Source organism: Ictalurus punctatus, chromosome 12 (assembly GCF_001660625.3).
Source record: "Ictalurus punctatus breed USDA103 chromosome 12, Coco_2.0, whole genome shotgun sequence".
Lineage (NCBI taxonomy): Eukaryota > Metazoa > Chordata > Actinopteri > Siluriformes > Ictaluridae > Ictalurus > Ictalurus punctatus.
This window is the reverse complement of record NC_030427.2, coordinates 19775305-19803076: the sequence shown is the minus strand read 5'-3', so window position 1 is coordinate 19803076 and position 27772 is coordinate 19775305. Positions and strand designations below refer to the sequence as shown.

The window sequence follows — 27772 nt, the reverse complement described above, 5'->3', positions numbered from 1 at the left end:
TAACTATTTAACTAGATAATTACAACCAGAAGTTCAGATAGAGCTTCCCTCACTCACCAGTCTCAATATAAAACCTGCAGAATGAGTGATTTGCTAGACCAGAATGGTGTAATGGAAGACAGGATGCATACTTGCACACAGCAGCTGACATTGTCTGGAAAAGTAACCAAAGAATACTATAACCACCAGAGTATATAATACCAAATAGATAACCTTCTTAGTTAGTGCTAAAATATGGCAAATAAATAAATAAATAAATAAATAAATAAACACAGGGTGTTACAACAAAGTCAGTTAACTAATTTACTCATACTGTGATCATTTCAGTCGTTTGAGGAAAAAAAAAACCCTGAAGTATTCATGAGCTACAAATTGTGCATTATTTTATTGTCGTAACAGACCAGATGACTGTGGACATAATGGATGAAATTGAAAGAAAGAAGGTGCTATTAATTGATTGTAGGCGTTGTTCTAATTATTTGAAGAGTTTGCTGTTTACTCAGTGGACAATAAATGAAGAATAATTTTCTATGAAATGAGAGAAGATACTGTATGTATCCCAATACTTGGATAACTAGATAATATGCGTGGAGAATGGATTCTTAAATTAAAATGCTTCGCTAATGCAAGGTGTTCAAAACGACAAAAAAACAAAAAAACAAACAAACAAAAAAGCCCTGTGCTTTCTGTAACAAACAGGTGTTTATTTTTTGGTGATAAAATGCATTATGCAACTTGAGCGACATTTTTTTTTAAGATAACGAAAGTATTATACAAAATAAAAAATATCTAGAAGGTAGGGAAAGGCTTTATGAGGATGTTTTTATTGTAATGGGAATGGAGAGATGTCATATATACATTATTCCTATCTTACATAAGAGTAATTTGATAGATTGATTGTTTAGTTTGGTTTAGAAAGGGAGATTTAAACCATGACCTTATAAAAAAAAACTTACATTCTAAAAGGACAAGTGACATAAGGTGACCTGTGATTATAGGTTGGAGCATGATATCCACTATGTGTGTATTTTTATGTGCTGTAAATAAAAACCTTACTGTGAGTAACTGACACTGTATGATTAGAAGTTGTCAAACTAGAACAAATAAAAAATCCATGCACATACACACACACACACACACACACACACACACACACACACACACACACACACACACACACATATATACACACAAATAAATTACTGTCATAATACATCAGAACTTTTGACAGATGTAAATGCCACTGTCATGATTTATTGCATAATTTATTGCATAGTTTCCCCAACAAAAGTTTACTGTATACATAATTCATCGGAATGCGAATTTGTTACATCACATTCTAATAAAAAATTATTATTTATCTTATATCGGAAAAAAACCTTACAAAACCGTTCCTAAGACTATACCTAATACTAAAAATACAAGTTCTTTTCAGACTAATTGAGAAAGAGACAAATAAATACCAATGTAGATAAAGAATAAATAAAGAATGTACAACAGAATTTAAAAATAAATAAATAAACTAAGTGCTTGTGATTTTTTTCCAACTAATGACTGTAATCATCCTTCATGTATTATGTACTACAAAGTGAAGAAAAAGTATCAGCATATATAGTACATAGTGATCATGTAAGAATTGTTAGTTTAAAGACATTAGAGCAACCTGAGAGAAGTAGAATTCCGGATGTGATTGGGTAATGATTAATTTTGAGAGAAAACTGTCAACATAATAATGATCTAGACATCTTAAAAATAACCTAAATTACATTAATATCTGCACAGGAAAGCATCCAAATAATGTTGGGGGTTTTTTGTAGACAATTATGTATACATTTGCTAATTGCAAAATAAATGACCCAAAGATACTGGATGCAAATCACACAATAAGTTAATGGACACCTGACCATCACATTCATATGTGCTTGTTGAACATCCCATTCCAGATTTCCTGTTATAATAAGCTCTACTCTTTTTTCTGGAAAGGCTTTCCACTAGATTTTGGGGTGTGGCTGTGGGGATTTGTGTTCATTCAGCTACAAGAGCATTAGTGAGGTTGAGGTCAGGCGCTGATGATGGGTGAGGAGGGTCCAGTTCAGCCCAAAGGTGTTCAGGGGGGTTGAGGTCAGGACACTGTGCAGGACTTCTTCCACCTTCTTCCAACCTTAACACACCATGTCTTCATGGAGCTCACTTTCTGCACTGTGTCATGCTGGAACAGGTTTGAGACTCTTAGTTACAGTGAAGGGAAACTGTAATGCTACAGCATACAAAGACATTCTATACAATTGTGTGCTTCAAACTTCGTGGCAACAGTTTGGAGAAGACTCACATATGGGTGGGATGGTAAGGTGTCCACATACTTTTGACCAAGTTTGCACCTGAAGCACACAGCAAGTTTAAGATAAAGTTTGAAAACTGAAAAATGAACCGCATACCACTAAAAAAATTAATACCACACTATCTACTAGCTATCTATCTAGCTAAATTACAACAAAGATCCCTTAAAGGTCAGTGAGCAAGGCTAGAAAGAAAGCTGACTCGAGGTCACAACTTGTAATTCCCAACCTCTAATCAGGAAAAATCATAGAAAACACCCCTACTCATCAACTTGGGGTAGTCGTCTCAACTACAAGTTCATTCCCAGTTTATGGATTGAGGTCAAATCAACATGGCTGCACAGAGCATCCAAAGTAAACAAAATAGCACTTCTTATATTTGAATGAGTTATACTGTAAATACAAGTATTTCTTTTAGCTTTAGAGGTAAATATGCATTGCTCATAACAGTTAGCTGGTTAGCTTGCAACTTACAAGGTAAGTCCAATGCAGCAGAACACTTATAAAAAGACTGAAAGACTGGAAAGTTCTACGGTAGGAGTGGAGGACATTGGTAAATATGGGGCGTGAGGAGGCCTGAGCTGGCTTTGTAGTTATGGTTGGTGTCAATCATAGAAACTGGCCAGAATGGGCCACACGTGGATACCGTTCCATGTGGAGCTGGAGGACATGCTATGTACCACAGAGTTACTACAGTGGATGTAAAAAGTCTACATACCCCTGTCAAAATGGCAGGTTTTTGTGATGTAAAAAAATGAAACCAAGATAAATCATGTCAGAACTTTTCCCACCCTCAATGTGAAATTACAACATCTAAAAATAAAGTGAAAAAGAATCAGAAACATTTTAGAGAAAAATAGGAAAAATAAAAAACTTACAATAAACTTGCAATAACATATGCAACCTGGTTTGCACACCCTTTTCTAACTGGGTACATGGTTGTGTTCAGAATTAACCAATCACATCCAATCTCTTCAACAAAATTATTCGGACTAACCCCAAATAAAGATCAGCTGTTTCTGTAGGATTTTCTTCACATATTATTGGTTTCATCTGACTGCTAAAGCCACAGTCTTCAAAGAGCTTACAGCATCTGACTGTTGAAAGGATAGGGGTATGAAATATTTTCCAAAACATTAACTGTACCATGGAACACTATGAAGGCCATCATTAACAAATAGAGAAAAGGCAGCACCACAGTGATATCTCCAAGAACAGGAATCTCAAAAATCATTCAAGTTCAACTAAATCACCCCAAACCATGTAGCAAAATGTGTTATGGTCTGATGAGACCAATTTCAAAATGTATAATAATTGAATAATTCCAAAAGGTTTGTTTGGTGCAAAAAATAGCAGATCCCCAAAAGGACACCAGACCCAGGGTGAAGCATGGTGGTGGCAGCATCATGCTTTAGGGCTGCTTTTCTTCAGCCAGAACTGTGGCTTTTATCAAGGTGGAAGGAATTATGAATAGCTACAAATACCATTTTATTTTAGGGCAAAACCATCATTTATCTGCTAGTAAGCTGAAGATGAAAAGGAATTTCACCTTTCAGAATGACAATGACCCAAAGCACACATCCAAATCAACAAAGGAACGGCTTAACCAAAAGAAGACCTAACCAGAGCCCAGACCTGAATCCAACTACAAATCTGTGGGGTGACCCGAAGCGAGCTCTTCACAGATGATGCCCTCACAATCTGATGGCTCTAGAATGTTTTTGTAAGAAAGAGGGGGAAAATATTGCTAAGTAAAGATGTACCATGCTGACAGACTTTTCCACAAAAAGACTGAGTGATGTAATAAAATCAAAAGGTGCTTAAACAAAGAATTAGTTTAGGGGTGTGCACACTTATGCAACCAGGTTATTGCAAGTTTTATTTATTTTTTTCCCTGTAAATTTTTCAGCTTGTTTTCAGTTAATTTTTATAAATGTCAGAAAAAGTTCTGACATGATTTATCTTAGTTTAAACTTTTTACATCACAAAAACCTTTTAGAACTTTTTAAGTACTGTCCATTCGATATCTGTACATTTTGACGGTCTGCTTTAACCAAACGCTTTTGTTAACCAAATGCTGTTATGTTAATTCAACATGGAAAACACAAAATCACCACTGGCTAACCAAGTAATTACACAGCTTAATGACAACTCTTGAACCACCAAAAGTACTTTCAGCAATTTTTCACAGGCACATATGATTATGACTACCTAAAATCCAAAGGCGATATCACTCAAGAGAACATAAAAACACAGAAATATTCTTTAAAAGTAGAATAAAGGGGGAAATAAACAAATTATAAACATGGCCCTTAAAGGGGTTCCTCATCATCGCTTTCTTGATCACCATCTTGTTTGTTCTCAGGCGCAGGTCTCAGGGATGAGAGCGATATAGTGGGATGAGAGGAAGGAGTTTGAGTTTGAGACGGACTGCCGTTGGGACTGCCTGCCCTGCTGATACTAGTTCCTGTCTGAGGGCTGCTGCTTACACTGCTGCTTTCTGTTTTTACCAATATCTCCTGTTTTACTCCTTCAATCCACACTTCCGCCTCCTCCTGCTGTTGGACAGGGGCCAGGGGAACTTGGGAGACCACTTGGGATGAAAGATGGTAGGTGTCGGGGGCAGAGGAAGACATTGGGGAAGTTGGGGCCGAGGAGGCCTGGGTTGGCTTGGAGTACTTACGAATGGTGTCACGGAAACTGGCTAGAGGGGGACGCAAGCGGACCCCACTCCGTGTTGAGCCCTCGATGGCTTTCTGAAGCTGACACAAGATTTTTCAAAAAGAATTTGAATATATGGATATGCATATTGAATAGTATACATAGTTTGATGAGTGTACATATGCATATATACAGTCTAATATGCACATTTATCTACCTCTTTCAGTGCCACAACTCCCACTAACTTGCCAATACTGGTAACATAGGCATGACTGAGGCCCAGTAAGGAGAACAGTGTATGAGTCTGTGTGAAAAAACAAAGTCATTGGTCAATGCCATCTTATGTACAGTAAGAAACTCAAGAAGTAGCTGGAGTAAAGTAATATGCAAAGGAGTACATTACTCAAATTTATCAGGACTGCATTGGATACCAGTTCATTTTATAATTCGAGATACTTTTATTAGTTTTTAATAAACCTTTTCATAGGCTGGGTCCAAATTATATTTTAGACATGCTCGGGCTACATTCATCTCTCAGATCTATGAAGTTGTCATGCACAAAAATTATTTTTCAATAAATAAATTTATTGAAATGTCTCACCACAAAAACATGAGTTTGACAAACTGTATTTACTAAGCCAACACCAGCCTGTTTTAAGTCAAATTTAGCCAGACATTTGACAGGAAATTATAATTTGGGTAAATAAGTTACTCAAAAGACAAAGAAACAAACAAAAAACAAACCTCCATGCCAAGGTCATTTACTGGTTGACTGGCTTAAAACATACATATGCATAAAGATTAGTTCTGAAATTAAGATAAGGAATAAAACTTTATTGATCCCAATCGGAAATTCATTTTTAATCTTAGCTTTGAAGAGATCTACTGAAATTGGGAATATATTAAAACACTGTACATAAACTATGACTGTACTGTTGATTATAGGTAAAAAAAAAATAAAAATAAAAAAAAAAACAATCCCACAGGTAAAGAATCCAAGATGAGAATAGGTAAATTCACCTTGTGTAATGATGTTCTCTCCACCAGCTGAAAAGGAGATGGATCTATCTTAACCCGCTCAAGTTCTAGTGGCTTATCCATCTGTGAATCCTCCCATGCTTTAACCTATTTCAACCAATACCAGTTAAGGTCAAACACTGCAATAAACCAGGACATATTTTCTGCCATTTTCTTAACATTTTGTTAAGGAGACCAAGATATTTTCCAAAATATGTACACTATTAAAAATATATATTTTTAATGGGTCTTAATAGCACCATAAGTTGTGCAAAGAACCTTCTTCTTGTCAGCAACCATTTTTCATTGTATAGGGTTTCTGAGTTGAGCTAGAGTGCCCTCCACTAATATTGGCACCCTTGGTAAATATGAGCAAAGAAGGCTGTGAAAAAATGTCTTTAGTATTTAACCTTTTGATCTTTTGTTTTAAAAAAATTCTCACAAAAATACTCTGTTCTCATGGATAATAAACAATTGCAACCAAAAATTTGAAGGATCTGGAGAGATTCTGTATGGAGGAATGGCCTCAGATCTCTTGCCATGTATTCTCCAGCCTCATCAGGCATTATAGGAGAAGACTCAGAGCTGTTATCTTGGCAAAGGGAGGTAGCACAAGTATTGACTAAAAGGGTGCCAAGAACTGTTGATAAAACTGTGTTGTATTTGCAATTGTTTGATATCCATGAGAGCAGAGTATTTTTGTGAATGTTTTTAACAAAAGATCCAAAGGTTAAAAAATAAATAAAAAAAATTCACAGCCTTCTTTGTTCATATTTACCAAGGGTGCCAATATTAGTGGAGGGCACTGTATATGGTTCTTTGGAGATGAAATAAATTCTTTGTGTTTCATTATAGGTTCTTCAGAGCAGTGTATAGATGTATAGATTCTTCAAGGTATCATCCCTTAACAGGTTAAAGTGAAAATTACTGTATAAGGTTCTTTGAGGGACTGGAAAATGTTCTCCTGGCATGACTCTTAAGGACCTTATTTTGGTTCCTCAAAGTACTAACTAGGGTTTTTTAGAGAACTTATTATAACATGGTTCCTTGTGGCACTGCTGTGAATAACCATTTCTAGGTTCTTTAAAGCACCAGTAAATGTATGGTTCTATAAAAAAAATATCAGAGTAAAAGGTTCTTAAAAGGGGTCTCCTAGGACATCAGGCTGAAAAAACCCTTTCTGGTTCTAATTTGAACCTTTATTTTAAATCAGAAGTATAGCTCCTGACTTATTGGAATTGCCTAAAACACTACATTTTACAGGAACTAAAATTGTTTTTTTAATTAGGTTATGTCCAAGTTCAGATAAATCTAAAAATTACTACATTAAAAACCCTATTTTAACAAGAATCACAACCTCTTCAGGTGTCATTGTATCAGTGAGGGGTGGAGGAGTTGGTTCCTGTGGAAAAAAAGAAAAACAAATATATATATATACATATATGAATCATGTCAGAACTGTGGCGGAAAACTAGGAGAAAAAAAAAACTACTGTAATGTTTTAATAAGGTAGTAATCTACTTGAGTACTTTTATTATGCACCTTTGATTGCTCCTCTGCCTGTCTTTCTGAAGAGGAGGAGAAAAGGTTGTGTAAAGTTTTCCTGAAAGACTGGAGAGGACCTTTAGCTTGGAGTAAAAAGTAAAAGTGCAAGAGAAAGGGAGAACATAGCTTACCACAATGACTTACAACAATAGCTGTCGATTATAGACACTGATTCTAATGGTAGCATTGTCACAGTGTGGTTTTAATGAACAAAAATAGCAATACTACATCAGTATTTCTTGTTTTAATAATTGCCCCTTCTACAACATCAACTCACCAGGAGGGGTATCATTTGTGGTGGGCTCTGGCGGTTTGGGTGAAGGTAAAGGACCATTCCTTTCTTCTAGCATCGATACGCTCTGAGATGTTGAAAGACAACAGTGGTTTAATAAACCTAAAATTCGCATCCCACAATGAACATTTCCCCTTCTTTAAACATCTGTTTACCTGTTTTTTTTTCTTTCAAGCTCTATTTTTATGATTTTGTTTTATTTATTCATTTATATTTTTAATTTACAAACTCAGTTTTAGTGATTGTGATTATTTGCCCTTATTCTTGTTTTTCTGATGCTGTTTCTTCATGATTTCTTAAGTCTTTAGTCTTTTTAGTTTCTGTGTGAAGCACTTTGAGATGCATTTAGCATGTATCAAATACAAATACTACTACTACTATTACTAATATTGCTACTACTACTACTATTACTACTATTACTACTACTATTACTACTATTACTACTACTACTATTACTACTATTACTACTACTATTACTACTACTACTACTATTACTACTATTACTAATATTACTACTACTATTACTACTACTACTACTACTATTACTACTATTAATACTACTACTATTAGTACTACTTCTACTACTACTACTACTACTACTATTACTACTATTACTACTACTACTACTACTACTACTACCATTACTAGTACTACTACTATGACATCTATTACTACTATGACTACTACTACTATTACTATTACTACTACTACTACTATTACTAGTACGACTACTACTATTAATACTATTAATACTACTACTATTACTACTACTATTACTACTATTACTACTACTACTATTACTACTACTACTACTTTTACTACTATTACTACTACTACCATTACTAGTACTACTACTATGACATCTATTACTACTACTACTACAACTACTACTACTACTACTACTACAACTACTACTACTACTATGACTGCTACTACTATTACTATTACTACTATTATTACAACTACTACTACTACTACTATTACTAGTACGACTACTACTAATACTACTACTACTACTACTACTACTACTACTATTACTATTATTACTACTACTACTACTACTACTTTTACTATTACTAGTATGACTACTACTACTAATACTACTATTATTATTACTACTACTGTTACCATTACTATTACTACTACTTCTATTACTTCAATTACTACTACTACTACTATTACTACTACTTCTACTACTACTACTACTACTACTACTACTACTACTAATAATAATAATAATAATAATAATAATAATAAATAATAATTATACAGCTTTTTGCCAATAGCCAAATACTAGATTCTGAGCAAAATCTAGAATACATTTCTCCCCTTTTCACACACCTTTTCACCACCACTGTATTCTCCCTCTTCATCCACAAAGGCAATGGATTCCCAGCTGGCACATAACCCCTGGCCTTGCAAACCCTCTTCCTGTGTCATGATCCGCCGCTCAGCTGACAGCCACCAATCACAGAGGGCAAGAAGCTCAGACCGCTCAATGCTTCCCAAGAGGATCATTGATTCTTGGGTAGAAAAACAGGTGATGAATTATTGATTAGATCATTTGCAAAAAAAAAACATCCTTTTTACATGCATGTATTTTTTATTCAGATTAAAGCCAAGGTTTGATCAATGCATATCAAATACAGAAAATGAGGGGGAAAAAACATACAAATCATAATATTCCTGCTTGAAATGTGCAAAAATAAATAAATAAATCTGATATGGCCATATAAGCCAATCTCACCTTTTGAGTCCACCAGAGGGAAATTTTTGAGGGAAGTGGAATCTAGTAGATACAGCACTTCTCTGTATGTGGACTGTGAGCACAGATATTTCACTTTTCTCACCATGATGTCTTCAACAAAGATGTTATATTGACTGTGGCAAGAGAAAATGGACAATATCGCTGATACCTAAAAGAATTTGGTGAATACAGTCAACTCCACAATTATTGGCACCCATAATAAAAATTATGAAAAAATAATATATATAACAAAAACCACATGCAATTAATTATATTTTGAGTTTAAACATCGGACACTTTTATTTTAAAGCATTTTTCCCCCAAGATGTTAGAGTTGCTGCTGAAATATTCAAACAAAACAGCTCCTCTTAATCACTTTAGGACCTGAGTATGTACAGTGCAGCATAATTAAATTTTGTAATAATATATGATAATATTTCACTTATAAATGTCTTATCAGTTTTAAAAGTAGAAAGATCTTATTGCAGATGAAGTATATTTTCTGTTTTGTTAGTCTCACTAACATAGAAACTTGGATGCAAGTGTGTGCATTTTATTTTTCATTGATTCATCATCCCAGGAATTCTATTCACAATATGCTCATACAGAACATCCTTTGAACACATAGTCAGTGTTTACCTTTACTAGTCTATTTTGTACATTGGAGTTACTTAAAATCCTTGAGGAAACTTAGCATTTGGTGATGTCCATGGCTTCCAGACTTCAGGCATCATTTGCATCCAAGTATTAAAAATAATCCTAATGTTTATGATTACAATCGTTTGTCCAAGTACTTTTGAGCCTGTGAAAGTGGAGGGACTCTGTAGAAAATGGCTTTAATTCCCAAACGGTTAAGGCAATATTTTTGCTAAACCCGTTGAATTAAAGCTGAAAGTCTGTACTTCAATCAGATCTTAATTGTGTAATTTCAAATCCATTGTGGTGGTGTACGGAGGAAACACTATGAAAATTGCATCCCTGTCCAAATACTTATGGACCGGACAGTGGGTTTCTTTTTTGAGTCTCATTCATTTTAGTTTCTTCCTCATGTCATCATGGGGAGTTTTTCTTTGCCTCTGTAGCTTCTGGCTTGATCATTAGGAATCTAAATCTACATCCAGATTTGTGTAAATTTTCTTTGTTACAATGCCTATTGTTAAAAGTACAATATAAATAAGGCTGAACTAAACTGAATATTGTGAACACCAACTGTCAAAAATCCAAAATCATTTAAAAACATGAAAGGAGCTAAGTGCAGAGATAAAAATAAAAAAAAAAGACATTAAAGAGATCTAAAGAAGGTCAATGATGAATATAGACAGTTTGAAATCAGCCACATGCAGCAGTCTCACACACAGAGCACATTAGTTTTCTGCAAAATATGTGGACTGTGAACAGAAGTGAGAATCAGACCATACATAAAGCTGGCAGCAGCTCAGTCTTGCTGGGATTTAGTTTCTGAGATTTAGCTGCCATCCATGGCAAGATGCCTGCCAGACATGCTGAGATCTGAGCAGAAACACGAGTGTCTGAATGAGGAAAGAAGAGGATGAGTTGACTATCCACAGCAAAGCACTGGTATGAAAACCCATCTTAGGATATGATCTCACTAAGAGAGTGGGTACAGAGAGAGAACAAAAGAGGACCCAGCACTGAACCTTGCAGGAAACCAGTAGAGTTTGAGAAGAGTGGATGTGGATCCCTTCCGTCTCACTTGCGATGACCATCCCTCCAGGTAAAAAGATTCCAAGACTTGTGAGGATGGACAGGAGAGTCTTGTGATTGACCGTCAAGGATTATGAGGACCAGTGACAGCTTGGCAAGTATCTAGAGCTGGCTTCTTCTAGATGGGAATAACCCTTGCTGTCTTAAAGGCAGTCACTACATGACCAGATGTTTTGGAGTTGTTCATCATGGAAGTGTTAAAGTGGAGGATGTTTTATGAGGTGGTGGGTTTGCTGGACAAGATTATATGCAGGATCTCTTCTGTAGAAAGAGGAGAAATTTTAAAAAGGAAAGAGGAAAGGAAGAGTGATTGTGAAGCATAGACATTAGAGTAGAATGGAAGGATTGCCAGAGTTTGCTAATCTTCTAATCAAAAAAGGTGGCAAAGTTATCAGCAGTCAGGGAAGAGAGTGAAAGAAGATACAGAGGGTTAGAAAAGAAAAGTAAAGAAAAACATTGTGGAGATTGCATGCATCAGATGAGTTTGCTTCCAGGTTTCTCTTGCAGGAGGATGTCATAGCAGCTGTCACGTCAGTTGAGAACTTTAGCAGAAGAGAGTGGTATAAGAGGAGATCACTGTCAAACTTGAGGAGAACACGTCATGCTGCTGCATTCTTGATCAGTTGCAGGGGTAGTGGGTGGGGAAAACCTGCCAGGAATACGTTGCATTAGTCCGATCTCAAGATGACATGGGACTGAACAGACACCTGAGTGGTCTCCCTGGAGAGGAATAGTCAGATGTTGTAATGGAGAAATCTGCATACTGAGTTAGGTTAGCATTATGAGAAGAGGATAGTTTGTTGTCCACTAACTCTCAGTAATGGCTGTCCAATACTGAACCCTATGGTCTTAACCTTTTTTTTGCATACAGCTAAGTGAGATGCCATATCACCAGAAATAACCTAATAAGGCTTATATATGGTATAGCCATAAAATGGCATGTAATCAGAAAACCTAGATTGCCAGGCTCCAAGATGACACAATTGACCTACGCAAAAGTAATACTCTTGAGCATACTATATGTGTACACTGCGATCCATGATGCAATGAAAAAAGATGCACTACTGTTTAGTGGTATGGGGTTCGCTCACAGATGTTCTCACCTGATATGACCGAAGCCTAGCTCTGGGAGGTAAGGCAACTTCTTGACCTGGATGATGGAGTCATAGAGTGAGGGTTGAAGTCCTTGTGCCACCATGTTGGCCAGGATAACTGCTACCATCATGGGCAGAATGTGCGAGATCTGACCAGTCAGCTCAAAACAAATCACAGCAGTAGAGACTGTATGAGTGACAGCCCCTGTCATTGCTGCTGCACCTGCAAAAGATGAAATTTGCTTAGCAATAGATGGAATTCTACTCAGGAATACAACATACACCATACACTGGTGGTTTCACTTTACAAAGCTTTGTTTAAACATATGCAGCCCAAGCATCAAATACAGATTCCCTGATGACAGGCTGGTGAGGTGTTATGACATTGCCTTGCATATGGTACATACAATCAATTAATTAACCATTTTGCTAATGCCATTTCATCTAATGGAGCTGATCAAAACCTGGCCTTAGTCAGTATGAAACTTAGGCCAGGATGCAAGGTGGCTCATAGATAAGAAACTAGAAACCAGCACAGCCAAATGGACTGGCAACGTGCTCCCCTCAAGGAGCCTGGCTCAATGGCCCAGTGTCCATCAGCCTGGTACAAGCCCTAAACAGACAGAGTCACTCTCCCAGGTCCACAGCAGATACATAGCAATAGAGAAAATATACATTGTGGTTCAGGATAGAGCTCTCTAATATCAAAGCAAGCCACATGAATCCTACGTGTGAAAGTATTGTAGATTCATTGTGAATGTTAGCCAACCTGCCAGTGGGGTGCTTTACAGATCAAAACAGAGCTAATAGGGCCATAACCATTGGGACCCAATGGTAATATTGCAGGGGAACAAACTTTAAGTCCACCATTGGCCCTCAGCCTTGTCAGGGCTCAGGGCATCATCAATTTCATGGGGACACTTATGAATACTGAAGCAGACAACACAATCCATTAGCATAAAGCAGAACTCAATAAAAAATCAACCCACACTGTCAGATCAATGTATGACAAACATTAACATAATCACCTATCAAAATTGCACAGGTCACTATGTGCAGCATCAGCTTTTGTTGAGGTAGGATTACTAATCACAGTCTTGAGACTTTTCTTACCAGTTCAGAGAAACACTGCCACTTGCTGGTCCATATGGACAACATTGCAATGTCAGATACATCAATCACCACACAACTATACTCGCTGGGACAAGACAATGCTGCTGCATATGTCTGGGAGAGTGGTGTCTGTAGCCAGAAGTGGTGTCCCCAAAACTGGTTTTCCCTGGTGGAGCTGGACAGTCCACTAGGTCATGATACACTGGCCCATAGCTGGTCTGACTGTCTACTCTATACATTTCCACCGTTCCACATTCCTGATTTCCACTGCTGCTGTCACTAGAGGATGGAAAACCTGGGTAGCTGACTCCCAGAATATTGTTCCAAATGGATGGTTCTATTTGGCACCTTTGGAGTGAAGAGCATATTTAGGACACTGACTAAGCAGTCCAAGAGACACTGTTGAACACAGTAACTCTTATTACATAGGCCTTGTATGCACCCATGTGGAAACTGTTCAATGAATGGTCTATTGAAGGTGTATGTGGGAACTCCTTGAGCTGCAGTCCCCTATAACCTCACCTTATGAGCTCTTGCAGGGTGCAGAACTGAAATGGTCACTTTAAAGTCTCCCTTTTTGCTTGTAATCAATTTACCAAAAAAGTGGGAATACTGCATGCCTTGGCAATAAGCTAGCTCACCTATGTTGACTCCAGAGTGACCTTGTAGTTAAACGTAGGTTTCTTCCCACAGTCATATCACCTACTTTTGTTAACCAATAGACTGACATCATATCATAAAACAAAATGCTAGTTGCTTACAGAATGTAACTGTGGTTACTTGAACACCAGGGTCATTTTGAACCAGTACCAATCAAATGGGAAATCAGCTAGATGTTTTCAGAGTATGATTGCTGTATGACAACAGTATTTATATGAAATACTACATCATAAGGTTATTTGTGACTTTGCTGAAGGTCTCTGCATGCATACGTACACAAGAAGGAATCCAAGTGATCTTCAGTGAATATAATGAAAAGTTTCTTTATACAATCCAAGAACACAGAAACTAATGTTCTTAATCATAGCATTTGCTGCCATATAGGATGTGGACTTGAGATGTAGATTTGATCGTTATAACAATTTTGCTGTGAATTATATGATTTGTAATGAAGAGAGAGAAATGGAAAGTGAAATGAAGAGAAGAGAAAAGAAAACAATAGAAGAGAGGAGAAGAGAACAGAAGAGAAGAGAAGAGAAGAGAAGTTGGAAGTAAGACTGACCAATGACAGCATACCCTCCAGGAATGATCCGGTAGAGGATGTCATCAAATAGAATGCCATGAGGAAATAGGGTGGCCATGATCTCCCCCACTAGACGACCAAAGGATGCACCTGGGGGGGGATATTTAAATGACTTGTCCTATAGTGGATTGTACTTCCTTTATTAGGGACAAGTGGTTTGACCTTGATGTCTTCATTTAACAACAGAAAGGTAACTTATTACACAATGACAAATGGCTAGCTTTCTGTATTAGATATTAACAAAATTCGTAAAATTCTATTATTACTTATTATCATTATCTTACCAAGTACAAACACAGGCATGAATGCTCCAGAGGGGATGGGCATTGTCGTTGAAACAGCTGACATCCAAAACTGCAAAATACAATGCAATAAGATTCATTACTTTAAACATTTCAAACTAGTTCAATATAAAGAGAAGTCTCAAAAGCCACTTGCATTCTTTATGCTAAAGCTGGTGTCTAACCAGCTATAACCTTTAGACTGGATCTGAGCTGGGTCCAAATGACAGGGAACCCTGGCACGTATCCAGTGTTCTTAGGACTACAGTTTTATACATACTGTAACTAATGCTCTATTTCATCCCTCCTAACCACGGAGGCATTACATATGTCACAATGTCATGAGAAACCGAAACACCTTAGGACTGACTGTGGACTGTGTTTAGCCACAAGGTCACCCCCAAGTCAGCTGGCCAGCAAGGCATTCATTTCCCTTACTCTTTTTGCTGAGGTGATTGCAAGCAAAAAAAAGTCAGTATTAAAGACACTCATTGCAGTTCATGAGGTCTTAAGGACTTAAGGTACTCAGGGCTATTGTGGGAACGTGGTGGACAGAAGCAGCTTGCTTATTCCTTTCAGAAAGGTTGTAATAAGTTTATGAGCCTCAGTCAGATGCAAGTCACAGTGATGTGGAACGCTGCAATGGCCACAACACATGCAGGGAGAACCACAATTGACAGTGAGTTGCTGGGCAGCAGCAGCAAGCCTAAAAAATGACCCTGGCATGTGTCCAGCAGTATGTCTGGCAATGTAGACTGTGCCCAACCACACCTGCTGTCATGTATAAACCAGACTGACAGAGAGCCACCCCATGCCCTGGCCCAAGCGTCCCACTGCTAGGAGTGAGGTCTCGACCAGCTCCCCCACAGAGGGATCAACATCTGTAGACAGCTCCTATACAAGCAGTAAAATAGTAAATTAATCGTGCTTGTGTGCCTTTTATGAGGAAATACTATCTCACAAGAATACAGTTTTTTCTGTCAGTCTTTGCAACGTGGCATAATGAATTCCCTCATGACTGGCATTGTATGAAAGAGTGCATTCGATGGAATCCTATTTGGACGGCCGCCATTTCTGGATGCTACTGAAGCCATATCTGAATACTGTATTTGCACAGTTTTTTTTGTTGTTTTTTTTACTACCAGCTTGGAAAAAAAGAAAAACCTCTCAGAATCAGCCATATAAGTGTATATACAGTCATGTGAAGAAATAAGTACACCCCATTGAAATTGTTGCCTTTTTTAACATATTTGGACAAGTGACTACTAGTAAAGTTAATATACTTGAACAAAAAAATTAGCTTTTTCAATTATTTATTCAACATAAATATCAATAGATGTGATATTCTTCTTTGGAAAAAGTAAGTACACCCTTGGCCTCAGAAGCTAGTATTGCATCCTTCAGCAGAAATAACTTCTTGTAGGTGTTTTGCATAATTGTCAATATTGTGTGCACAATAGTTTTTTTCTAACTCTCATTCGAATTTGCTTATCCCTGATCTTGGTACATGTCGTAGAGGTTCTCACACTACAAGATTCATTGCAGAGAATTTCATACATGCTTGAGAATATTGGAGCATCTGCGACAGCTTGCAGACTGAGAAAATAGCATTGCTGAACCATTGGTGACAAACTGTCACCATGGAAGGCACACAGCCATTTGTCACTGAGTGGGTGACAAATCCCCAGCATTAGCTTGCGACAGGGAAATCAGAGCTAAAGTCATGTAATGTGCATTCAGCATAAGTCAAGTTCTCATCTGCACCCTGTATCCCTCACCCTCATTTATCCAAAAATCACCTGTCAGGGATCAGCTAGGAAACTGTGAGCATGTGTGTTCAAGCTTTGCCTCTGGCTCATACATTGTTGAATAGTAAGTAATACAGAGTAAGGTTTTATGTTACTTTTTGATGATTAAATGATGAAATATCAATAGTCCAAAACATTTTAAATGAATCAAAATGCTGCAACATATACCCAGAAATGATGTGTCAGAAGTGATCTAGATCACTGTGGTTGTTGCCAATCAATTATGGGCAATAACTACTGCACGCTGTAATCCACAGCATGCAAGTCTCAGCAATTCTGCTGAAGCATGCTTTGGGCCGAGGATCACTTGATCTCTCAGCACAGGACTGTGTCTGTCAAGGCAAGCCATGCTATGCTTTTATTATTTAAGTTAAACAAAGACAAAAACAGTTAACTATGATGAAAAAATGTTAGAGTAAAATAAATATATAAAGAACATTACCTTCATGATAAAGAAGAGAAGTAGTATGATAAATACATTGACATCCTGGTGAAGCCAGGCAGAAGATCGTCCCAGACCAGGTGGAGCAGGAGCACCCCATATTTTGGTCCAGGTGAAGTTATCAAACAGAGAGTTTATAGCCTCTCTGGGCATTAACTGTGTTAAAATATAATTAATATACATTTAAGAGACTGAAAGATGTCAGCTAATAACAACAAGCAATCTCAGATCTTACAGTAAAATAGAATTGCAAGATGAAATGTCATGCTTAGTGAATGTTGCAATGTCTTTGTCTAACCTCTCCGGCCATGAAATGTCCAAATCCTGGAGGAAATGTCAGCGTTGCGATCACAAATGTTACAACGGCTGGGTAAATTAGACGGCTGTCAGGGAAAGAAGTGGTTTCATTGTAAACATTGTAAAGAAGTTGTTGAGGCTAATCTGCTAACTGCAAATTAACTAATATAGGTGAAATAAGTCACTAGATAAAGTACACAGTGTTCTATTTGGGTTTGATAGTTGTGGTCTTAATGTCATTTGATATCTTTTAAGCAACCTTTCTTTTGGTTTCAAAAATTTATATGAACGAGAGTGTGCTACATCAACTTTTTTGTTGGGCAGAGAACGGCCACCCACCTCACTTCAATTTGCAAAATGCTTCTCTAAAATCTCACAGCTGGTAAATATTGTCTATGTATACATGCTCTATGTTCCCTCTATTTACATTTCATTGGCTCTGTACTTGTACTCTGCACAGTGACAATAAAGTTGAATCTAATCTAATCTAATCTAATCTAATGTTTCTCTTACTGTTTGGTAAGAAACCGTGTAAGGGCGTTGGGTCTTCTCATGAACAGGACAACCTGCCGGTTCAAGTAGACGAAGAAAGCTCCAAGAAACCCACAACAAATGCTGTGTAGCAGAGCAATAGAAACAAACATTAGATCAAATGTGATCTACTGTACCACAGCCCAAGGACCAGCACCAACTAACTCATAAAAGTCTGATTAAAATGAACTATTAATTCAAACTTATAACACTTACAGTAGAAGAGAGGAAAATATTTTATCTCCATTTCAGTGCTTCCATGATTTCACAATTCAAATTTCATAAAGTTTGTGTTTTAAATGCTTAAAAACATTTATTTAAAAAGACAATCTAGATGATGTTTGAATTATTTGAATTATTTGCCTTAGTACAGCGGTGTTAATGCCACACCAAATGAATTAACTGACATGCAAGGCAAAATGTGTTAAAATCAGTAATTTATTCACTGCCGTGCGTCAGTTCTGAAAATGAGCTTTTAAAGTATGCAAATGTGTACAATGGAAACAAAACTATGATTTTGTGATGCACCAAAATTTAAATGTTGTGTGCTTTTGAAAGAGTTCTGTGGCATTGCGAGGGTTGTGGTACAGCAAACATAGCTCCAGGATTGTGCCCTCACCACGAACCTATGGCTCTTGCCCCACGCTCTCACCCAATGATGGCGAATGCTGGCAGCTCCTGCAGGTCAAAGGGGAAGTCCATGCGGAACTTGGTGCGGAACAGAGCAGTGATGGTGACTGGAAGACAGAAGAATGATGAGGGATTGGAGAAAGGATATCAGGTGCTCACCTACTTCATGTGTGAATAATACTTATGGCCTTATTGGACAAACACTTCACACTAATGGCTTAGCTCACCTGCGTCTTTATTGAACACTGAAAGCACCCTGAATATGAAGGCACTAAATGTGGCAGCAAAGTACCCCCTCCAATAGTTCCTCACTGCAAAGAAAGTTGATGTAACCTCAATGCTGAACAGCACGCCTAGAGAAGAATAAAACGAATAAGTGAAAGATATTAATAGTAAGAGGAATAAATATTAAATACATAGTGTTTCTTGTCTACTTTTCCACCATCTGTTACAGTCCAGAAGACTGCTATTAATACAAATATATGAAAAAAGACCACTTATAGAGAAAATATAAGAAATATAAGAAGAAATCGTCACATTTTACCTCCAAGTGGAGTTCCAAAACAGCAGCCTACCCCCACAGCACACCCGACTGTGAGAATATCTGTGTAGCAATATGGGCTCTACTGACACAGAGGAATAGAAAGAAGGGGTATATATAGATAATACGGGGATGAGGAAAGCTGAATGTACATAGACGTAGATAAGAAATACACAGTTTAAAAACATTTAGCAATTAACAGATAAATAGATGATCAAGTTACCTTTTTATTCTTCAAATATCAATATGATCTTGATTAATGACTCATTTCTACTGGATTTGGTTAACAACAATCTTTGACAAGGATCAATTTGGCTGTGCCAACCCATTATTTTATATTGAAAATTGAATTAGCCAGTTATTAAATTGCATCATAGCATTGCTATAATGTCTAGTGCAGTTTGGGATTGGTAAATGTATTTGGAACAGAGGCCTTCTACAGCTCATCAATACAACATACACTATATGGACCAAAATTTGTGGACACCTGACCATCGCATTCATATATGCTTGTTGAACATCCCACTCCAGATTTATTCTCCCTTTGCTGTTATAATAACCTCCACTTTTCTGGGGAGGCTTTTCACTAGATTTTAGAGCGTGGCTGTGGGGATTTGTGATCATCCAGCGACAAAAGCATTAGTGATGTCAGGTGAAGAGGCATTCCAAAAGTTTTTATCCCAAAAATATTTATTTATTTTTTATGATATTTTGGCGGACGCCCTTATCCAGAGCAACTTACATTTAAGTCGTTCATACATCTGAGTAATTGAGAGTTAAGGGCCTTGCTCAAGGGCCCAACAATGGCAGCTTGAACTCATGACCTTCTGAACAGTAGACCAACACCTTAACCACTGAGCTACCACTGCCCTTTTATGTCATGCTGGAACAGGTTTGGGCCTTTTAGATCCAGTGAAGGGAAATTGTAACACTACAGCATACAAATATATTGTATATTCTATAAAATTGTGTGCTTCCAACTTTGTGGCAACAGTCCGGGGAAGAACCACATATGGGTGTGATGGTCAGGTGTCCACAAACCATATTTTGACCATATAGTGCATCTCTGTTAAAACTATGGTAAAACTGAATCCAAACCTTGGCAAATGTATCTTTCCTTCAGATCACTGCATGTATTTATAGCACTTAATGAAAAAAGCAAGTCATTTCTATTAACTAATGCTTACCTGATAGACCCCAGAAAATAAGGACATAAACTTGCTGAGCACAGCGGCACAAATGCTGGCTATGTGTACAAAGGGACCCTGAATAACACATAAAGAAATATGACTGGTATGTTACAGCCTATAATTGACTGCCAATAAGTAGCACAAGGAGTTTATGCACAAGGAGATGTGTGAGTGCTTTACCTCTTTGCCTACTGGCATTCCGCTTCCTAGTCCAGCAGTAAGACCAATTACTTTTGCTGCAAATGCTTTAAAAGTGAGGTACTCTTTCAGCACAACTCCTCTAAGGATTGTTTTCATTTCAGGGATACCAGAACCTGAGGAAACAATAGGAAGATTACGGGGGGTGGAGGTTGGGTGGCAGGTAAGTGGTAACACCAGGCAGAATACAACGATGAAGTTTCAGATTAAGAATTATGTAATCCAAACAATATCACTGAAATCTTTCCATCGCATCTTGGCAGAAGATGCAAAGAATGTAACAGTGATAGGGCAGAATGTATCAAGGGTAATGCTGTTTCAACTACTTATCACGGACCAGCATGTCTTCCTCTGCCATACACATCAGATTTTGATTTTATTGTAACTTATGTCATGTATGCCTAAAACAGAATATATAGGAAGACTTCTTGAGGATACTTGAGGATCCTTTTGGAGCTTCTTCGGTACTTAATATAGACAGTAAATCAGGGGTGGCTCTTATAAATGCCGGGCTAAAAACTTATTGATATATGGTTTCATTTTTGGCATACATATTAGATTATCTGCTGTTAATAAATAAGAACAATAAGCAGGATGGTATGAAGAAGCATTGCTGGGGCTGATTTCTTTCTAGGCCAGAGAGTAGATTCATGCAATCCATCAAAGGCAGTCATGTCAGGTGATAACACAGAGTGAAATCCAGCAGTTAAAATCAGTGGTTATTGAAGAAGCACATGTAAAATACCATCATGGGTGAAATGAATATGAACGAGGTGGATTGCTTCCTCTCTTCAACAATCTTTCCCCCTAAAATTCCTTTAGAGGAGGACGTAAAATTAGATAGACTAAGCATACATTGTCCAAACCAACTACAAATTACAAAAAAAAGAACAGACAACAGTAGCATTAGTTTATTGGGTTTTCTGTTGTTGTTGTTTGAATGAAAGGGCTACAGCTGTCCTGTTAACCATGTTTGGTATTTAGAGGAAACACTGCATGAGCCCAGTAGGGCAATACGGACTTGAAACACTTGAATTTTCGAAATAATGAATGCAGCTGGCTATCTGTCTTTAAGTGTATGTAATAATTTGACCCACTTTGTTGTTATTATGCCATTGATAACACCTCATGATATAATACATTGCTCAACCCTAATAGTTTCATTGTCAAGCTATTTATAGATTTTTGCACTCCCATCTAATAACACAACCAGCCATCACTGCAACAAATCATAATTCTAATCAGTTATAGGAGCATGCATTGACATGGTACAGTTTTAGAAGTTTAGAGCATTTTAGAGCTTTCAAAGTTTTCAGTCGAAAGAGCAGCAGAAGCGGTTAGAATGAAAATAGTAGAAGAAAGCAGACGGCATACAGATTTTAATGGCTCAGGGAACAGCAAAGAGTACACACCGATGGCTTGTGGAGCAACCAGATTGCAGAAGAAGGAGGCGAACAAGATGAGCACCATTGGATAGCTGACCCAAACCAAGTACTGCAGTGGGACATTTCCCCTCAGCTTCCCATACATCCACTTATAAGCTGAGTACGGGGGGTAGTAGCAGCAGTGGAGGAGAGAAGAGATAGAAGAAGAGGAAAGAGTGAGGAAAATGGAAATATGCCAGGGTTGATGGGCAATCATATTTGAGCATTAGAAAATTAAAATAGTTGAGTGGTGTAGAAAAATGATGAAGAGAATAGAATAAGAGGGACAGAGACAAAATCGGGAAAGAGAAGGGAAAAGAATGTTTAGAGAAATGTAAAGAAATTAAGACAAATAAAGCATCTATAATACAATTTCTGTCCAATGGACAACTCCGACCAGTAGAACATATTTGATTAACTAACAGAAGAGTGTAGACACAACTATTCATTAAGAGAGCTCCACTACTCAGTATGAGTCTGGAGATTGGATAGCTAATCATTAACTCTAAATGTTATGGTACCTTGGAGGCTCTTGGCACTGGCATAGTCCATAGTCCAACTGACTAATGCCATGGAGACACCCAGTAGAACCAGAAAGATCCAATCTTCTCCCAGTTTAGTTACTAGGAACGTCTGTACACGAACCACACAGTCTGTATGAACAAAAGCATGGATCAAAAGTGCTTAGCCAACCAGAGATATTTGCTGGGATATTCCAGCATACCAAATGGCAATTAAATGTGTTTTCAGGCTAAATAATTATCTTCATCACAGCATATGAAGACCAACACAATTTGTTTGGTTTAACATTGATCTATTACTGTGTTATTTTTGTTGTTATTGTTGTTGTTGTTTTAGTTTTCAGGACACTCCTCTGAGAGCTGTTGATGGGGTAAACACAACTGCAAAATTGCTACATAATATTCATACCATGCTTTCAATAAATATTTATGGACACACACAACCTCCCTCACATCTGGGTCTACAGCAGAGATTATTCATGTTGAAGAAATAAATCATTAAATGCCACCTTTACACTTGGAGTAGGAGGGTTGTTTCTTCAGGGAGGATGTGTGCCCCTTCTCTGATTCTTTACTATCATGTTCTGTGTCCAGTTCCATGTGGTGTTGGCTGCGGTGGCTGTGACTGTGCAGATGGTGTCTATGATGACCATGGTGCTGGTGTCCATGATGATGCTGTTTCTTCGCCAGTTTCCCTGTCAATAGGTGACCAGCATCTCGTCGACAGGACCCCCCGGGTTGTTCACTGTACTCCCCATACAGCTAGGCAGGAAAAACAATAAACTATTATACTATTATAATAAGAATATTATATATATATATATATATATATATATATATATATATATATATATATATATATATATATATATATATATATATAAAAACCCTGACCCCTCGAAACCATTCATAGTGGAGGTAGATGCCTCAGCAACAGGTTTCGAGGCCATTCTCTCACAGTGGTTTGGAGAAAAGCCCAAGCTCCACTCAGTGGCCTTCTTTTCGAAGAAGCTGTCCCCAGCCAAGAGGAACTACAACATTAGTAACAGACAGCTCCTAGCGTTAAAGCAAGCTCTGGAAGCATGGCATCACTGGTTCATCCATTCACATGATTGGAAAGTTACATAAACAAAGTTACATAAAGTACTCAGCCAAGAGACTGAACTCCTGTCAAGCACCATAAACAGTGGCAGTGCCTCCATAGCCAACAACTTGAATATCTTCTATTCACAGTTTGAGGTTACCTGCACCAGCACAGAACAGAAAATCTGTGAGGATTTTCTCATGGTTTGTGGATTACAGCTCTGCCTTTAACAGCATTGTTCCCTTACACCTCTGAAAAAAGCTCCAGAACCTGGGGCTCTGGCCTCACACGCAGCTGCCTCACTAATTTCTTGTTAGCAGTATCAGTGGTGAATATATTCACATTATGTGGCTGAATTCATAAGATAAATTCATAAGCTAAATACTGTGTGTACATCACCATGGTGACACATACAGTACATTGTCAAAGCACCTTTAAATTTAGTAGAATAATTGAGCATGTATTTAATAAATGCTGTTGTATTTGCCCCTTGTGTTTAATACAAAGTAAAATTAAAGTGTAAAATATTTATTTAATAACAACTAACAATAAGTAAGATATCAAAATTTTATTTGTGACCAATAAGAAAATTTGTTAGCAAAAGTATTCATTACTTGATTATACGTGAAAAATCAATCAATCAATCAATCAATCAATTTGGATATGTATAACGATTTAATGTTATATTGGTTTAAAATGCTTGGATGCTTCTCTTTAATTGTAATTGGGCTGCTGATGGATTTATCAAGTATCTCCCTCCCTCATTACACATGAGCTGGCTCCATCCCATTAGTCTATCCTATTACTTTTGCCATTCCCACAGTACTTGTAATTCCTATCTTCTCTATATTCCACCCCTCCTCTTTCTCCTTCTCTCATCTGTCCCAAACCTCCATATAGACAGTCCCTTTAACAGCCCTCCCCCCAACCACTCATCCCCTCACTGGACTCGAGCTAGCCATTTTCCCTCTCTTTCTGTAACACAATCCGTCAGGCTATTTTTAAACTGAGTGAACCAACATGCACTTCCCCACCTTTCTCTCTATATTTTCTATATTCCTTATTATATGGTCTGTTTCTTTTTATATTGTTTGTTTAATTGATTTAACTGATTGATTCCTTTCATGTTTATGTTCTAACTATCTGACTATCTGAGTGAAATGTATACAATGACTCAAATGTGTGTTTGTTATTTCCAAAGTTAAGCAAGGTGTTAATGTTACATATCTCTACCAATGCCATCACACAAAGTATGATCTGGCATTCATGCCAGTCTATGAAAATACACAGGAAAGACTGGATACTCTATTACATGTCACATGTCACATTCACTAATAATAATAATAATAATAATAATAATAATAATAATAATAATAATAATAATGAAACTATTTTCTATAGCACTTCTCAAGGTGCTTTACATAGGAATAGAAACATAATCAATAACCAGTAATAAAATACAATTCAAAATAATAATTACAATAATACTGATACTAATAATTAAATAATTTTTAAAAAAATCATCTTCACCAAAGAAATCCCAAAGCTATCCTAAAGAAATAGGTTTTGAGAGAAGATATAAATACACTAAAAGACTGGGCTTCTCTAAGATCAGATGATGTGCGTTCCACAGTTTTTGAGCATAAGAAGAAAAGGCCCTATCACCCATAGTATGTCAATGAGTCTGAGGGACAGTTAAAAGACCAGAATTGGATGAGCGGAGATCGTGGAGCAAAACCATGCAAAGCCTAGGGAAGCATGAGGATTTTAAAATCAACACGAATCTTTACAGGGCGACCAGTGTAAGGACTCCAAAATAGGAGTGATGTGTCAGGATAGTCAGGATTCTAGCTTCCAAATTTTGCACATAGTAGACTTAAAGACACCAGCAAGTAGCTAATTGTAATAATCAGTGAGAAAATACAAAAGAATTGATCAGCTTTATAGCCACAGCGAAAGATCACTAGGGTGCAATCTTGCAATATTTCTGAGATGAAAGAAGGATGTTTTAACAGTATTCTGCTCCTGGATCAAAGGACAAACTCGCATCAAATATAACTCCTGGGTTTTTATAGTTTTATTTGAAACTCCAAAGCAGAGCCATCCAAGGTTCAATTTAAAGAGCCAGCTTTACAAATCTGGTTAGGAGAGCCAATAAGCATTACTTCAGTCTTATTACTGTTAAGGCAAAAAACAAACTGTTAAGACAAAGAACAACCGAGTGATCTTAAGAGCTAATCAAGAGGAAAAATGTAAATGGTAAAAAACAAGGGGCCCAAGACTGAACACTGAGGGACCCCAAAGTAAACTGAACCCATGGATAGCCATACGCTTAAACTGTCATCACATGATTTTATGTTAAATCAATTTTTTTTTTTTTAATTCCTCTAAAATAGACATTCCTATGAAGTTGTTCACCATAGTGATGATCATGTTTGTCCATGCATTCCAACAAGCCCGCCTACTGCAACTTTCTGCCTATCACCCTTGCCTAAAGAATCTGCCACAGATTTGCTTTGTTGACATCCTTTACTATAACTAGTGGTACATATTAAATGGGGCTAGGAGTCTCATATATATATATATATATATATATATATATATATATATATATATATATATATATATATATATATATATATATATATATATATATATATATATATATATAATATGGTGACACATCTGAGTTTACCGCTGCCTCCAGGGTGATAAACTCTGAGTTGTCATCCTTACCAGCAACCCTTAAACATTACAAAAATGCAAGCAAATCTTTTAAGCTGTGGTATAAGAAGACGATCAGTTAAATAGTTTCCAAGCGTGCAAAAATGTGCTGTCTCTGTTAAACATTAATAAATGAGAGGGCAATTCATAAAGGACAGACATGGCAAACCCAAAGTATTACCGTCATATCTGAAATTTACAAAGGACAGACATGGAAAACCCATAGTATTACCCTCTTACCTACACTTCAAGCTCTCTCTCTCTCTCTCTCTCTCTCTCTCTCTCTCTCTCTCTCATATAAAAACAGTCCCAGATGTTCTGGAATACTCTGAGCCAAGTTCATCACCCTTGTGACTGGGTGATCAGGTTTACCCTTCACACAACAGTGTATGTTTATATTTGTCTGTGCGTATAAAGTAACACACTGGTGTAGCCTCAAGCATTCTGCAGCTAGACAGAACAATATCCAACATTTAAAACACACAAATGTAAAAATAAAATTAAATGTGACAGAGTCGATTGGAAAGGTAAGTAAGCAATGGGGCTGCTCACAGACCAATTTAGATGAACTATAAACAGAGAACTCAAGAAGAGCACATAATTCTACCATAAAGATCTACTAAACACAGGCACCTGTTGATAAAGTCAGTGCTAAGCTCTTCAGCTTTGAACTCACTGGCTTAGTCGAGGTCTCACTGCAGCTAAAGTAATGTGTTACTTCATGCAGAAATGAATTATGTAACGTCAAACCATTTCAAAAGAGTGAAAAATAACAAACCGTGGTACAGCAGAGAATGTCAGTACAAGACAGCAAACCACCATGTAAGAGAGGCTGGTTAAAGTGTGAGAGGATGAAAGAGAAGGAGAATGAATAAAGAGAGTGAGAGAAGTTGGGACAAACCAGGGTCTGTTGGTATCTCAGAGCCTTCCTTTGCGATGCATCTGCGGCCATTGACACACTGTCACTGACCCAAAAATAAACTGTGCGTCTGTCTCAGCATTCCCACCCTGGAGTGGTACAGCCTGAGGGAGAGTGAGTTCACTTTTACACAGACACTGTCACACATGTACACACATCATGTACATAGCCATGAAACTTTCAAATACACACCTTCTAAAATGCCAAATGAGATACGCATTTGTGCACGAGCATATAAGACAGACTTTAGTATATTGATTAAGAGCCAATACATGGCTTTGAGACACAACTTCAATTCCTGTTTCTTCCAGCATGTTAATGGGTGTAATACTGGCCTATACACCCCCTAATTTCTCCATCTGGGGATTAATAAAGTATTATCTTATCTTATCTTATCTTACAGTTCCCC

At 37.3% G+C, this 27772-nt stretch overlaps 1 protein-coding gene across 4 annotated transcripts; it reads right to left on the bottom strand.

Annotated features, from left to right (window-relative positions):
- Nucleotides 1–1219: 1219 nt before the first annotated feature.
- On the bottom strand, nucleotides 1220–27450 carry clcn1a (chloride channel, voltage-sensitive 1a). 4 transcript variants are annotated; one of them, XM_047159141.2, is made up of 25 exons: nucleotides 27346–27450; nucleotides 23146–23398; nucleotides 22637–22768; nucleotides 22104–22232; nucleotides 20674–20807; nucleotides 20491–20568; nucleotides 19307–19385; nucleotides 18990–19115; nucleotides 18785–18869; nucleotides 18115–18216; nucleotides 17603–17687; nucleotides 17305–17460; nucleotides 15058–15127; nucleotides 14753–14863; nucleotides 12427–12640; nucleotides 9599–9732; nucleotides 9193–9374; nucleotides 7837–7918; nucleotides 7557–7642; nucleotides 7372–7416; nucleotides 6018–6122; nucleotides 5215–5301; nucleotides 5020–5098; nucleotides 2330–2378; nucleotides 1220–2209 (listed from the first exon to the last, which is right to left on the bottom strand). In XM_047159141.2, the coding sequence occupies exons 1-25, from the start codon at nucleotides 27394–27396 to the stop codon at nucleotides 2188–2190; spliced, it is 2676 nt and encodes an 891-aa protein (XP_047015097.1). In that variant the 5' UTR covers nucleotides 27397–27450; the 3' UTR covers nucleotides 1220–2187. The 4 variants fall into 4 exon arrangements, 3 of the variants coding, with proteins under 3 accessions (XP_047015097.1, XP_017336233.2, XP_053540273.1); XR_006983457.2 differs by having other exon boundaries at nucleotides 2330–5098; XM_017480744.3 differs by having other exon boundaries at nucleotides 1220–5098.
- Between the last annotated feature and the right edge of the window lie 322 nt (nucleotides 27451–27772).